Source organism: Aplysia californica, unplaced genomic scaffold, assembly GCF_000002075.1.
Source record: "Aplysia californica isolate F4 #8 unplaced genomic scaffold, AplCal3.0 scaffold00548, whole genome shotgun sequence".
NCBI lineage: Eukaryota > Metazoa > Mollusca > Gastropoda > Aplysiida > Aplysiidae > Aplysia > Aplysia californica.
Genome location: NW_004797818.1, coordinates 330,675 through 346,071, shown reverse-complemented (window position 1 = coordinate 346,071; position 15,397 = coordinate 330,675). Strand labels below are relative to the sequence as shown.

Genomic DNA, 15,397 nt, shown 5'->3' with positions numbered 1-15,397 from the left:
TTTTTTCCTAATGGGGGCATTAAAAGTACATTTTTGTACTGGTATAAACTCTCCAGATAACTTTCCTTTAGTCGCCAACACAACCAGGCACACTAAACATATAATCAACGAATGGATGCATTGCACGGATTGACCACAGAAAGTCACCTTATAAAAAATATGATAGCTGAATGTTTGATGAACCTCTATGAATTTTTAAAGTGTGTTTCTTGGGCTGCCAAGGTTTGTTTGTTTTTTTATTTTTTAAAAATTATACCACGACTGCAACGTTTTAAATTGATACTTGAGGGTGTTTCACTATATGAGCCTGCAGTATTGCAAGTGTTAAGTACATCCCTGCCTAGATTTGAATGAATGTGTGTTCCCTGCACAACTGTCAAATTTTTGACAATCTCAGATATCATGTGTGCCTCCTTGTCAAAGTCTAGGCAAGTCTTGTGAGTCAACTCTTTACTTAGTCTGGTGTTTTAGTTTTTCAACATTATTTTGTAGAATTAGGTGTTCTCAAGTTGTTTTTTTACTTTGATTTCTTTTTAATGTGTTCTCCGTACTCGTGTTGGTAGTATGTATAATATAAAGATCTGTTTCAGATACAAAAAGTTGTCACTTTGAGTTGTGCTTGTGTAATTAACAATATACGGTATGTAGATGTTTTTTTACGGGTGATTGGAGAGCAACATAATACATGTGTGTGTAAGCCTTACTTTTCTTTCCTTCTGTTATTTTTGTCTGTTGGTCATGCTCTTTCCCTGCATTGTATGGCCGGTTTGTCATGTTTAAATGCTTCTATACTTATACTAAAACTGGACATGTTTTGTTTACTATAAAATTAAACCCAAATGTGCTAGTGTCAGAGAATGTTGGTTGAGATGGAGGTACAAGTACAATGTACAAATAGATATATTTCTGATCAATTTTTTTTTTCATTTTTCTATTTCTTTTCTCTGTTACGTACCTTTCATGATTTACATATTTGTACCAGTACCTGTACTTGTAGGTGTGCTCTGATGGTGAACACTGTTTGTGAAATTATTAAATTTTATCTTATTGTTTGCATTTTATAAAGTTGTTGAAATTTCAGTGGAGATGTGAACAGTCAGAACAGAATGTTCATTGTGAAGTTATTTTTTCTAATGATTTCTTAGAGTCCTTGCTTGATTTTGTTGCTCTCCATGTTACTGGTTCATTTTCTCGTTAGTGTCATGGTTTTCAGGTGTCCCTCTGGCAGATGTGTGGTGACATAATAAATTACAAGCAGCTGAGAACTTATTTTGTTGTTGCGTGTTTTACCCGTATTTATAGTGGATCTTACTTAACTGTACTTAACACAAACTTTCTTATTCTTAGCCTTCATTTCTGCTTGTACAAACTACCTTAAGTCGCGAGGGAATGCTTTCATAAATCTGCATCATCAACATCAGCTTGCTTGAGTTGGAACTGTCGAGACCAGGGGTCTCAAAATCGCAGTCCGTGAACCAATTGAGGCTAGAGTGATAAAAATTTGCAGCCTGTACTTGACAACAAAGGCTGGCTACCGGTACACTATAAATATTTGTCTGATAAGTGCCTTTATGCCGAGGTGTTGCCCTGTATTTTTATATTTTCTTATACCTATGGGGCTGTTAACAAATTTTTAATAGTATACATGATTTCAAAGTTGTACTTTTTAAAATGCTTGAAAGTTTTTTTAAAACTTGATGCGGCCCAAGCTCACCACTGTCATCAGCAGCCCCTGAGTAATTTGAATTTGAAACCCGTGGTATAGACAGTCTAGATAACACATTTTCCAGTTCTGGTCTCCTCATGCTACATACTGAATGTGGGTGGTTGGCAGGTGCTGTGGTGTGGTTGGCTTCTATCGTATCAAACATCTATCATCTTTATCTCCCCTCCTTCATTTTTGTGTTTGTTACTCTCTTGTAACACCTCTAATCTTCGGCACTTATATGACCTTATTGTTTTGCAAGTGGCGTAAAACTTTTACCTAAAAAAACCCACACAAAAAGCATACTGGATAGAAACGAATTATCACTCACTCTTGGTTGAAAGGTGCATGCCACTGGCTGCTTCTTCTTCTTTATTATCTCTTTGCAGATCTTCTGTCTGTCCAGCTATTTCCCTTCTCTTCTCTAAGTCATCATTATGGTGTGGATGTGCTTCTCATAAAATTGAAACTGGACTTGCACATTTTCACCAATTCCTTCCACCTTCAGTGCTTGTGGTCGTTCCTACAAAATGCTCTAACTTTAACAGTGTTAAATTAGAGAGCATGGTCAAATAAGTGGCCTCTGGTTACGAATGGTCCAGAAGCTAGTCTTTTGCACACACACAATTCTGAGTGAGCAAGCATGCTTTTTTCCCCCCGGTGTTTTACGGCACTCGTTTAACTGCATAAGGTCATATGAGCAAATAACATTTTCAGTTGGTAAGAAATTTTGAATTTTACCTGGGTGGAGGCCAAAGCCTACTCTTATCGATTTATGGACCACCAAGGAATCTCTAATGTGCGCAACTTGCACACTGGATCTCCGAGATTTTTCGCCCTTGTCCGAGAAGGCTAGGTATAGATCTTTCCTACCATTAGGCCATAAGATCAGGAGTGTGGCTGAAAGACAGCAGTAAGAAGGAGCCAAGGAGTAGCAGTAGAAAGGCTGCAGAAAGAGTCGGGAGCCCAGAGGAGGGGGCAAAGGAATTGAGGGGGTGGGGGCAGAAAGTAAAATGGAGACGAAAGCAGTCGACAGAACGTTAGAGTTAGAGAGCAGGAAAGGATGTGAAAAAAGAAACTATCCAGATTCGAACCCGGGACCTATTGAATGAGAGGCTAACACCTTAACCTCTAAACCACAAGAGCCCACAGCTTGCTCTTCTTCTCTGTAGTCCTATTGGAGGATGTTAAAAATTCAGAGGTCCTTCATCTTGAATTGAAATAAACTTACAGTGCTGCAAGAGGCATAAAACCTATACAATTACGCTCTTCTTCGAGCTTCTGTGGCCTGTCCCACCCACAGTAGGAGGAATGGGGGATAAAGAAACTATTTAAATTTAAATTAAAAACATTTTTTAATCCCCCACAAACTGGACGTGTAAATTACAGTGTGATGGAATCCAAACAAGTATTTTCGACAAGAGAGGTAAGCACCTTACTTCTAGTCTGACAGTTGAACAAAGTTTGCTTTTCCAAATTGTTAAAATCAGTAAAAGACAAACTCAAATATCATTGAATGTAACATTTATTTTAAACTAATTCTTGTGCAAGAATTAATTCGACATCATTGCAGAACTGGACAGCAAAAGGTAGTTAGGTAGATGGCACTGCCAGAGCCCATAGACAGTAACATACAGTATACAGCTTATTGTAACTGCTCTTGGCTATGCTGACAGAAGAAAGAATACTAATCCAGTGTACCAGAGTCCAGGCTAACATTAACAATATGTGGGTTGAATAACGCTCTACATAAATGAATGAAGTACAGAAAAGTCCAGTGGGAAATCAGTTACCCTAGTACATGTACCTACAAACTGAAAGTAAACTTAGCTCATACAGTACAAAGCATAAAGGCTCCAGTGGCAGGCGCCTGGACTATACAAAGAGAAAGAGAAGAACCACCACAATACATTCAGTAATAATAACCAAAATACAAGGGGGGGGGGGGGGGTGAGTCTTGTTTTTATGCAATCAATAAGATTAGGTATTGTAAGAGCCGAAGATTAGAGGTGTTGCAAGAGAGTAACAAACATTAATAAAGAAGGAGAGACAAGAAGATAGATGTTTGAGGAAAAAGAGCTAACCACATCAGAGCATCCATCAACCACCCTGTTGTTATATATATTACAATGTTTGGGACAAAGCATGAAAATGACATTAGACAGAAATAACACACACAGAAGAAGCAGGACCTCCTCCAACACTCTCCAAACAAAGATTGTGTGGTCCCAGTCAGCACGTTGCAGTGTTACAAGTTGTAGGATAGGATGACGCTCCACCACCACATCCTCTAACCTTTTTTTTTTTCGTAAGAGTTTTACGGCACTTTCAACACAATTAGGTCATATATATAAAAGTATAAGTGCCGAATATTAGAGGTTTTACAAGGGAGTAACAAACACAATAAAGAAGGAGGGGAGATAACGAAGATAGATATATGATAGGATTAATAGGAAAGAAGAAGCAAACCACACCAGAGCACCCGCAAACCACCCAACCCTCTAAACTTTACCCATGAGAAAAGTTAAATTATGCAAACATTGAGACTAACAAAAATTAGTAATCATAGAAAGTATAGAGGCATCATAAATAATGGGAAACAAGCCAAATTTATTTTTATATTTAAACCACTAGCAGAATTGGAAACTTCTTCAGTTCAAAAGTACCATAACGAAGAATGAAAAAGTTACTTTTGAGACAGGTTTTCTTGCTATCTTCTCATCCACATAACTGTGACACAGACAAACACATCAGCTCAATAAATTAAACACTACTAACAAAGAACAGTGAAAAGGAAAGACAGAAACTGCTTAGTTTAGTTTCAGTAGAAGTTTTACGGAGCTCGCAACTGCATAAGGTCATATGAGTATGAGCACCAGAAGATTAGAGGTGTTACAAGAGAGTAACAAACATAAAAAAGAAAAAGGAGGGGAGATAAGGACGATAGATGTTTGATAGGAAAAAAGTAGCTGCAAAAAGTTGTTTTTTTCATAAAGGCGTAAAAAAAGCAAAGGACACAAATTGCAGACATAAATTCAAACATAAAAGCTACATCACAAGTAACAAAATATAGCTGATATTTACGTGTAATAGAAATATTTAAAAGTGTTCAGAATTAAGCCGATTAATTCATAGCTTGAACTTGAATTTATACAAGAGCTTGCATTTATTTTATTCCCTTTGAATTTTCAATAACCTTGGGAGGCATTTCAACAAATCTGTTCAGGGACAGTTACACAGAAACACCATTATCTCTAGAACAGCTCTGAATTATAACCTCTTTTAATAAAATTGCTGGACACTTGAGTTCACGTGAACAGAATAAAAGTCTTAGCACTTGTAACAGTACAGCCAAAAGGAACATGTAGCCAATCATCTTTTCTGTCTTTGTTTCCCCTGTAGATGCTGTGTGAGCATAACACTTTGCAGTCACACAGCCAGCAGTACAAAATACCCCATCTGGTCACCCAGCCACGAGAGTGACTGCAACAGACTTCTCGGGCCTGGTGCAGAACTGCGCCAGGTGACCGGAACGGATAATTTTCACAGTCGCATTATTGCGCCAAGTGACCGCAAAGTGTTAGGCGGAATTGTACAGAAACCCAATCCCACATTTCTAAGTCACCATGAGCCGTTAGCCGGGGAATAACATTTTTCGCTATGGAACAACAAACATGAAAGCATTGTCTCTCTTTCTTTCATCAGGACATGTGAAGGCAGGCAGAAAGTGTAATAAAAAGGTCTTTCAGAATAGAAATGACCCACACCCAATACACTCACAACTTTCTTCTCCTAACAACCCCATTTTTAGTGGTGAATCCATGTTGTAGGCCTATAACAACGCAAACTCACAATAAACACCACTGTCTTTACTTAACAGTTATCATTACATAATTTCAAAGACCAATAGTATATACATATAACATTCTAAAAAGTCTGTCCAAGAATTACTCTTCGTCACATTATTTATGGCTTGTCGTGCTCTGAAATCTCCTCCTGACCGTATGAAGAAATTTGTCCAGATTATTGCTACAGTTGAGCTGATCGACAAGTTCCTCCAAGTCAGCGATGACAGGGTCGGATGAGGGAACTGAAGCAAAAACAGGCAAAACAAAATATGCGTGAAACAAAACTACACTTTTTTTTTTAAACATGGTTTATTAAACTTGCAAAATGTGCCTGACTTTAAATAATGTAAAAATGAAGTTCATAAAACACCCAATAGAAAATTGACACAAATAGCACAGAAAGACAAATTTTATATAAAGCGTATCAAATAAAATAAATGCAAAATAATACTCTTTCCTCAACAATAATCAGAACCAAATTTGTCTGCATGGGATGGACAAGAAGTAACAGCCCAATCTGACGAGGCTCAACATAGAAAAGATACATAGAAAACTGAGTTTGACAGACCTTAGACTTTTAAAAAATGAAAGGCTATCCTGCGCTATCATTTCTAAGAAAGACACAGACAAACAAAAGCCAGATAATAAAAGATTTAGAGACCAGGTCACATTTCCAAATTCAGTATCTCAAAACTCCCAATAATTTAGGCTGCAAGGCACATAAGATTCAAGCAAATATGTTTGAGAGTCGTTCAAGGTGAGTCAACATATTGGACACATTTCGGAATTGATTTTGAGCCAATAGAAACACTGGAAAGAAGTAGAAAAATCAAAGCCCAATAGAACATCAACAAACTCTTTGACAGTAACAAACCAAATAAGAAGAAAACCAAAAGAAATAAGTCTATCTGTGCTTACATTTCGGGTAATAATTAGCAACTTGCGTGATACGTTGGCTGAAAGAAGGCAAAGAAGACCCAAGCACCTGAAAATATGTCAAGAACTGCGCAGGAAATGATTAGAAGCTCAAATCACATCTGGCAGAACCAGTCTAACATACTTATCAAAATCAAAGTGTGTGTTTAGCTGGAGTCATTCACCTTTGTATTTGCGGTTTTCATCAAGGCCAAGGGAAAGTGTGTAAGGCAACTCTGGATTTCTGTCATCAATCTGAGTGAAAACAAACTGCAGATAGCCACCTGATGATAAAAGAGATCAAGAGGTTTAGACTAAAATCATTGAACAGCAGCCACCAGACAATAAAACTGACTTCTGATTTTAAATTCCAGCTGAAAACAATCATGTTGAAACAACTTAGACATCTCCCACTATATTAGTCAAAAGTAACACCTTTCAATAAACCTGGACAACATATTCCGCACTTTAGCCCTGAGGAAAGCAAAATCGTATACATAATATTATATATATGTTAATTTTGTCTTTAGATATATGCATTATGAAAGGTACATCAATTCTGACATATTTAGTTATCAAAATTACAAAAACCTCCCTTGAAACTGCTCTCAAGTTAATGAATCTTCAAATTATGAACAGCTTGATACTTGAATATCACTATACCTTTTATTTTGATTACATCCAAAGCAAGCTGCTTCCTGAACTGAGCATCTTCTTCCTCCAAACGTTTTGTTTTTTGCAGAGCATCCACAACAGGAGCTGGGGAAACAGGTCCAAAAGTCTCAATGTAAATTATAACAATAACATGTCGTCGCTAGTACAGCATTAAAAAAATCAAAGAGATAGCTACAATTTATTATATACCAGAATATGTCCTTACATATATATTCCAATCAATAATTCAAAGCACAAAAGGAATAAGCATGAGCAGTTAACATACGGGTTGGGGGTGAAGGTGAAGGAGGCGGCAATGGTATTGCCCCAAGATCCAATGTTTTGGGGGAATTTTTTTATGCCAAATGGTCAGTTTACCATGAAAATACTCACAGTAAAGGTAGTACAAACTTACAAATGTAATTTTCTTATTTCGCTACAATTTAGCACAGTGAGTGGTTAGTACCAAGCAAGTGAGGAGCTGTGCAAAGTTATGCAGGGAGTCTCTGAGGTACAGACAGCTGTGTGCTAACAAATTTGAGCCTTTTCCCTTTTATGGCAAATATAATAAATAATGTAATACAGCTCTATTCAACTCTATGCACATATATAATACTAGCTGGGCCCCCTTTCGATGAAAGGAATGATCGGTGCTTTCATATCAACTAAAAGTAATTGGCATACTATATTTACTCTCTGGAAGGGGGCAATAAATCTTGAGAGATGCAAAAAATTAGAAGGTCTAGATCTAAACTCTCAAAACAAAATGCGCCTCGCGAAATATCACGTCCGGGTTTTCTAAAATTACAGAGACAGAAACGTCAGCCTACAAAAGCGATCGCGAAATAAAGAAATTTAGCTTTTTGCAGCAAAACTGTCTCCAAACTGAAAAAACCAAGGGCGGCATGATCTGGAGAATATTTTAAAGAATATTTGGACAAAAACCGCACGTCGATCGATGCAGCCATTAAAAAGCCTTTTGAATAGCAAATTTCGGCCACCACAAATAGATAATAGATGTGAAGCATCATGATGAAATCAGGCGCTCGTCAAAATACTGAAATGGAAGAAATCTGCATTGTTCTGCCAGTTAGGACACTTTTCTCAAATTTTTGTTTTTCGGCTCAACACCTTTTATGTCCGGTTAAAAAACACATTTCTGAGCAGATTCTACTGAAAAACGCTGATTAAAGGCATAAAAATTGCATTTTTTCAGTTTCCAAGGACTCTCAAGCCTTGGAAGCCATCAAACTTTGGCAACGATTTTCTCGCCAATTTTACCTCTGAAGCCAAGCAACCTCCACATCCTTCAATCGCAAATATCTCGACTTTTATTTAAGATATTATATTGGGTTGTTTTTTTCCATCCAAGACAAGGCAAATGAACAAGCTTTAAGCTGATACCAATAACTCTACATACTCAAAAATTGACGAGTGCCTGGTTCCACTGCGTTGTGACACATAAAAAAACAAGACAAAGAGTTCTACATTTTTTTCATTACCAGAGCTTATGGATAGCTGCTCACAGAGCAATCATTGGTTTGCTTTTCTTTCCTATCTGAGCACAGTTTTGGCAGCCATATATATTCGGGTTTCAAAGGGGTTTTATTCTTCTCTATTCAGAATCACCTCATCTTTAAAATGGACTCATTTTAAAGTTTGCTTCGGACACCAGCATAGGCAGGACAGTATACATGCCCAAATTTGGCTACTGAAAGTCTTCTTGACGACAATACTACAATGTGAACTAAAGAACAATTTTGTGTTTTATCCACATTAAAAAAAAAATCTAGCTAATAGAAAAAACCTACATAAAGAAGTTCCATATCATACTTTTGAAGAAGGGACAACAATTTACAGAAATCCCAGGCACTAAAGAATAAACATGAACTTCTGAAGACAAAAAGGAAACCCTGTAACTGTAACATGTATATTATGCAACGCGATACCTTCTCTCAAATCCTGCTCTTCTTTTCTGAGGTGGGCAAGCTCATCTTCATACAGGGTTATCCGCTTTTCAGAAGCAGCTTTTTTAGTTGCTATAACTTCAACTTCTTCTTTTAAATCAGCTATTAAAATCTTTTGATCTTCAGAAGCTGGAATAGAAAAAAGAGAAAAATTTTAAGTCTTTATATACAGTATAATCCGCTTATATCGACATGCTTTGGGAAGTGGATTTGTGGTCGATATATCTATAAAAATGTCCATAAATGAAAATATAAAGTCAAAGATTAAAAACAAGGGGAGGTTAGCGTCAAAAATACAACACTACTTTTTAAACTTTAAGCTGGTTGCTTCCCTTGATTCTTACACAACTAAACAGTGAAACCAGAGAGAAACTTACAAGAGGCAGGGGGGGGGGTCGAGTTACGGTACAAAAGACCGAGCAACGCGAGGCTTGAAGCGAACACTACAAACCCGCGCAAACTTTGTTGTAGCATCTTTGTAAGGCCTGTTTATGGCCGCTTGCTGGGGAAAATAGAAAGGCCAGGCATTGGCTCACTGACCGTGGCACTTGCCAGCGACAGACTGAGAATGGGATGGGGAAGAGGAGTGAGCGATCGGGAGTAGGGGTAGGGAGGTGATACCCAGCGCGAGAGACGCTCACGTCTGTGAGGCACTGTACTGTGTTGGAGACTACACTGTGTAGGCCCTACATGACCTACTAAAGCCTGGTGTATCGAATAGGCTACTTGGCGGGTATGCAGACTTAATGAAGAACTAAAGCGTTGACCGTTAGCGTGGCTTTTTACTCCATTTATGTTCGTAGGCTTCGCCAGGTACCCAAGAATCATGTCGATAAAGTAGAGTCAGCCGGAAAAAAAGTCAATATAAGAGAAATTGTCTTGCGAAGATATTGAAGGAAAAATTTCATAATTGGAAAATATGTAGATGTCAAAATGTCGATATAAGTGGATTATACTGTACATTACATTATAAATATATCTAAAAACATAAAGCAGGCAGGCAGGCAAAAATATTCTTCAAAAGAAGAATTAATATTATTTTACAAAATATTCCACTACAAATATTCTGTAAGAAAGCTTTGTTCATTTTTTACTGCCTTCAAGTCCCGAATGGCTTTCAATATCATCACATTAATGTAATAAAAAAGAAATCATGTTTTTTCATGTTCCTCTGGAGAGGCTACAATGAATTTAATAATAAGTATAAGTGAAAAAGCTTTTCAATTAAAAACTTATTCTCAAAATTGTTGGCTGATAAATATGATTGAAAAAAAAAATCCCCTTTATAACCCAATGAAAAAAATTCATTTGAGCTAGTACAAAAAAGAATTGGCACACAGAATAGGACATTTCATCTCCACCCTCTCACCCCCGAACCAACTTAAAGATCGAATTCTTGTGTTTAGTACTCAAATGCATTTAAAGTCGAAAGTATCTTGCGATTCTTTTCAGTTTCAATATTTACGCTATTAAGTGGGAGTGGGTATAAAATCAAATTTCATATACAATATATCTACTCTCCATTTTATCAGTACCTTTTTCCTTGTTTTTCACTTTATCTTCAAAGGCTCTCTCAAGATCTGCAACTTTCCCTGTAAAATAAAATTATCATGTAGATTTATTATCATGAATTATATTGAAAATAGTTTACTAGAAAAAACAAATTCTGGGACAATAAAAGGATAAAAAAAGACGAAAAGGAGAGAAAGAAATATAATTGATATAATTGATTTTTCATTTTTGCTCAATACATGAGAAAACACAGCGGCATTGTTTTGTCACTATTGATGATATTGCTTTTGCTTGTATGTATGTGTGTTTCTGTGACAGGTTCTTTTTACGAGAGAGGATGATCAGATAGTGTTCAGTCTATTCACTAAAAATGTTGTTATATCAGCAGTCTACTCTCTGGCGCCAGTTGCCATGAATATACTACAGGAGCAAGAGCTGAGAACATAGTTTCTGTGCTTTTGTGGTAATATTACTTCTACATAACTTCAGACCACTTCTGACATCACTTTCAAGTTGCCATCTTCTCAATAAGCTATGTTCAGTGGAACTCCTGTGTCTCTCTTGGAACATTCCTTGATTCTACGAGGGGCATTTTTATTAACATTATTCACGTTAAGTAAAAGAAAAACAAATTGTCCACTTTATATTGCATAATTTTAAATGAATGACTAAAGAATACTATAGACATATTATTATATATATATATATATATATTATGTGTCATCAGATTTCATAATGTGCAAAATATTTTAAGGCTCCATTTAATTACCTTCCTGTCTTAAGTTAAATGTTTTACATAAAAGTACAAGATCAAATATTGTGAAAAAATTTTCAAAAGCAAATTTAATGCTGCAGTTATAACAGAAACTTACACTAAAACCCAAAAAGCATAAAATAGAGTCATAAATCATAAAAACAGAAAAATGGAAACTGCAAAAACTAATCTGCCTTTCATTTATTATATTATTTTCGAAACCATTGAGCATTATAAAATAAAAGCAATGCTTTGATATAAGTACAAGCACATTACTTACTTTCGAGGGCACATTTTTCTTCACGGTTAATGGTACTAGAGAGTATATCCTCAAATTCCGATGCCCACTGCGAAAGTCGATTTTGAGACTGCTGTAGCAAGGAAGACAAACTCTGCCAATTGTCCATCATTGCCTGGGAATGGGAAGAAGCCAAAGATTAAGTAATTACTTCATTAGTTTAAATCAGGAATTACTCTGGGAGAGCAATTAGAAATTATCTGAGACTACTATGGAAAATATAACAGATGGGTATTATAAAAAGTAAGGTTCAGGGCAGACAAATTCCAAAGGATTTACGATTGCGAGGTCAGAATTGCTGTATTGGGAGTATAAAGGCTTTCAACTTGAATACTTCTTTTACATTCGGTCTGAACAGTATCATCATCAGTATGAACAGAACAGGGAAAAACCTTTTACATAATATAACAACTTTATGTAGAGACACTACGAACATGGGGTAAATATCTTTTTCACAAGAAAAAAGTACAACTATGCAGTCAATAACATTTACACAACAAAGTGCTACACTCAGAAATGTATTATAGTACCAGAATAAGTTAGTTGAAAGACACTGTTTTGTAACAATGACAAACTCTGGTACACCTGAAGCAAGCTTAAACATTTTGTCTGATTTGAAACCACACTGTTCCAGTTCTCCACTAGATAAGAACCTGCTTGAAATCATACACACAGTAGTGAATGGTAACCACTTTTCTCTCTCACTCTCAGAGCTTCCAACCATCTCTAAATCAAAGCTAATCTTTCGTTCTTGTCATTTTATTTTTTTAAAATAATCTAACCTCTCTTTAAATACTACAATCAATACACGTTCTCTGTAGAAGGAGTAGAAGTGTTGTCATGAATGGTTATGTCAAGAGACAGGGGCTGGAGTACAACAAAATCAGATGGAGTGAGAGAGCCAAGTGAGAAACCTGAGCCCAGAGTGCTTTTTTTTAAATTGTTGATTTGATATCATGTAGTAACTTACAAAGAGAAGCCTTTATTACTTAAAATTTAGTTCTACATCAACAAACTGTTGTCACCACTACCATGACTGCAAACAAACCACCAGTCATCCAGAAAGAATTTATCAAGAAAGGATACAGACATTCTTGACTTATGAAAAATAAGATTGGAATAGTAGTGCCCATATGAAGCAACCCTGTAGTTCTCTAAGTTACATGACAGAAATTTTGACAATTCTAAAACTACAGTAGTCTCCGCCTAAGATTCTGGTGCTCGGAAAGCAAGGAAAATGCGACATCTTAGCTGACGCACCAAGGGAAGAACCTATGAGGACCCATGTTTAGGACCATAAACGGTAAAATGGTCTCCCTTCACTCAAAAATAAACTGACATGACCCCTGGGTAGGTTTACATCATGTATTACATATGGCCAGCAAAGAGTGACCAACCTTGATGACCAATCACAATGGTAAGGCATGCCATTTCCACTTATCATCCTATCGTGAGTCTCAAGATCTACGCTTATCCAGGCCTGACCAAGTTCCCCCACCTTTGTTGTTACGCATCATTACCTTGTGACTACACCAATTAAAATTCAGTCACTCTCGCAAATTCGGGAGTATCTAACTGCAACAATGGTCAGGGAACAGTTCACAGTTCGGTGTGATCCCGCCTGGAGCAAATTTGTAGGCCCTACCCACCCAGCCTATGATGTTAGTTTAGATGGAAAGCTAAGATGCCATGAAATACATGGGGAAAATAACGCGTCGGCCAGTTCACACCTCAGTGTAATCTTGTCAGGGGCAAATATTGTAGTTTCATCGAGTTTTACAACGCACACACCTGATCATAATATTCAAGAGAGTGGCTGACCTGTGATGCGATGGGCAGTTCAATGATCTCAACTTTTTACTCTTGGATGATCGGCTGTGCCCGCCAGGGTTTTTGTTCCGTAAATTATGATCTGAAATGCGGGATCTTAGCCGAATGTAGACTTTCAGAGTGAATCAGAGCGGGATCTTAGGGGCGACTTTTAGGTAATAAAAATTGTTTTCTTTAAACAGCGGGACATTAACAATAAAAACAAACCGGGATCATAAGCGATGGGATCTCAGGCGGAGATTACTGTTATAAGTAATATAAGGCCTACTTATCTAAGGTAGCTGAAACTGAACTATAACCTTGGCTCGTGAATCTTAAATTCTGACCCACAGGAGAAAAAGCAAACTAGTATACTGTGGACTAAAGACTGCTAGAATCCATACACAAACTCAGCTTACAGCATTTATTTACCAGCCCTTCTGGTTAAGTTCAAATTTTAGTTTTGTAAGTAAATCAATGCCTAGACAATTTTCTGGACTGAGCCTGGCTTGTTATACGTTGAAAAATACACAACAGACCCTCTGAAAAATTTGGAGTGGTGCACCAAGTTGCCAGTTAGACTTCAAGCTCAGTTTCAGAGATGAGCGGATCAGCGATGATACTGACAGCAGTTATTTGTACTGCCATCCCATAGCTTGATAGGGCCTATTTGTGATGTATAGTGTATAGCAGAGAGGTTCAATTCCTAATTGTTCTAACACATTTAAAAAAATACAAAATCAAGATTTGTACAAGGCAATGCAACCAGAAATCTATCAAGTTATCAAGGCTCAAGACTAAAATCTGACAGTAGTCTACACTTGGTAAGATTGAACTTTGGTGGACCCACCACCAAACGAAGCCAGAGAACTACTTTTGTGCCTCGTTGTGCGATGCCATACCAACTATTAATGTTCCTCGTCCACTTTTCTTTTCTTTTCTCTGTTCTCATATATATTATTGTTTTGCATAAAAACTTAAGTGTTTTTAAAAATTATTGTACTGTTGCCATACTGTCACTGTTGTGATCAAGCTGTTATCAGTGCGCATGTAAACACAGTGGGTCCACCAAAGTTAAATCAGTCCAAGAGGGATACCATAATGTAAAGCGCATAGAGCCTGCTGTTGAGCGGGGATAAGCGCTATACAAATTCTATTTATTATTATTATTATATCACCAACAAACACACTTCCTAGGATTGGCAACATGTGAGGTAGTGGTGAAGTGCGTGAAGATGAGATTCAAATTCATCAAAATCAAGTCAGGAATTTGGGATTTAGGAAGTGGCTATTCTCACCTCGAATAAATTTATACGAATCGACCTCTCAACCCGGGTGAGACTTGCCAGCGTTGGCTATTCTCACCGGTGTGAAACAAGACATGTTTTTCCTAATTTCTAAATATTGTCTATCCTATCGGTGTGGATGATCAACTTGGACAAAAACAAAGAAAAAAATAATGTTAGATCTAGCCAATAGCACAAAAGTCAAATCTAGATCTAGATCATAGATCAAGACTAATTTGAATGTCTTACACAAACAAAGATGCTATGGCTATTTCAATTTTCAAATCGAGCCGAACTACACTGGTCGGCATTTAGTTTTGCTCGGAAGTTCTCGATACTCCTTCCCTTCTTTTTCTCCCCCCCCCCCCACCCGCCCCCTCAGACTGCCTGCAGACAATATTGCACGCTTTCAACACAAGAGCGCTGGAACATTTGTTTACACTGACTGGTATCACAGTGAACACACACCTGGTGAGAACAGTCTAGCCCAAATAGGCTCGCCCTCTCGTCCGGAGTGATTCAGATTAGCCAGAGCCGATGCACTAAGCGGTGAACTCACATCAGGTGAGAATAGCCAAAAGGCTTGGGTGCTTTTTCGGTAGTTCCCACCCCCCTTATTTGAGCCTGACCTACATCTAGATTCTAGATC

General features: G+C 37.3%; 1 protein-coding gene across 1 annotated transcript; it reads right to left on the bottom strand.

Moving 5' to 3' along the window:
* Positions 1-5,559: 5,559 nt before the first annotated feature.
* LOC101857822 (kinetochore protein Spc25) lies at positions 5,560-14,093 on the bottom strand. The gene is made up of 7 exons (XM_013087120.2): positions 14,002-14,093; positions 11,636-11,768; positions 10,625-10,681; positions 9,072-9,218; positions 7,132-7,227; positions 6,654-6,752; positions 5,560-5,795 (listed from the first exon to the last, which is right to left on the bottom strand). The coding sequence occupies exons 2-7, from the start codon at positions 11,763-11,765 to the stop codon at positions 5,668-5,670; spliced, it is 657 nt and encodes a 218-aa protein (XP_012942574.1). The 5' UTR covers positions 11,766-11,768; positions 14,002-14,093; the 3' UTR covers positions 5,560-5,667.
* Between the last annotated feature and the right edge of the window lie 1,304 nt (positions 14,094-15,397).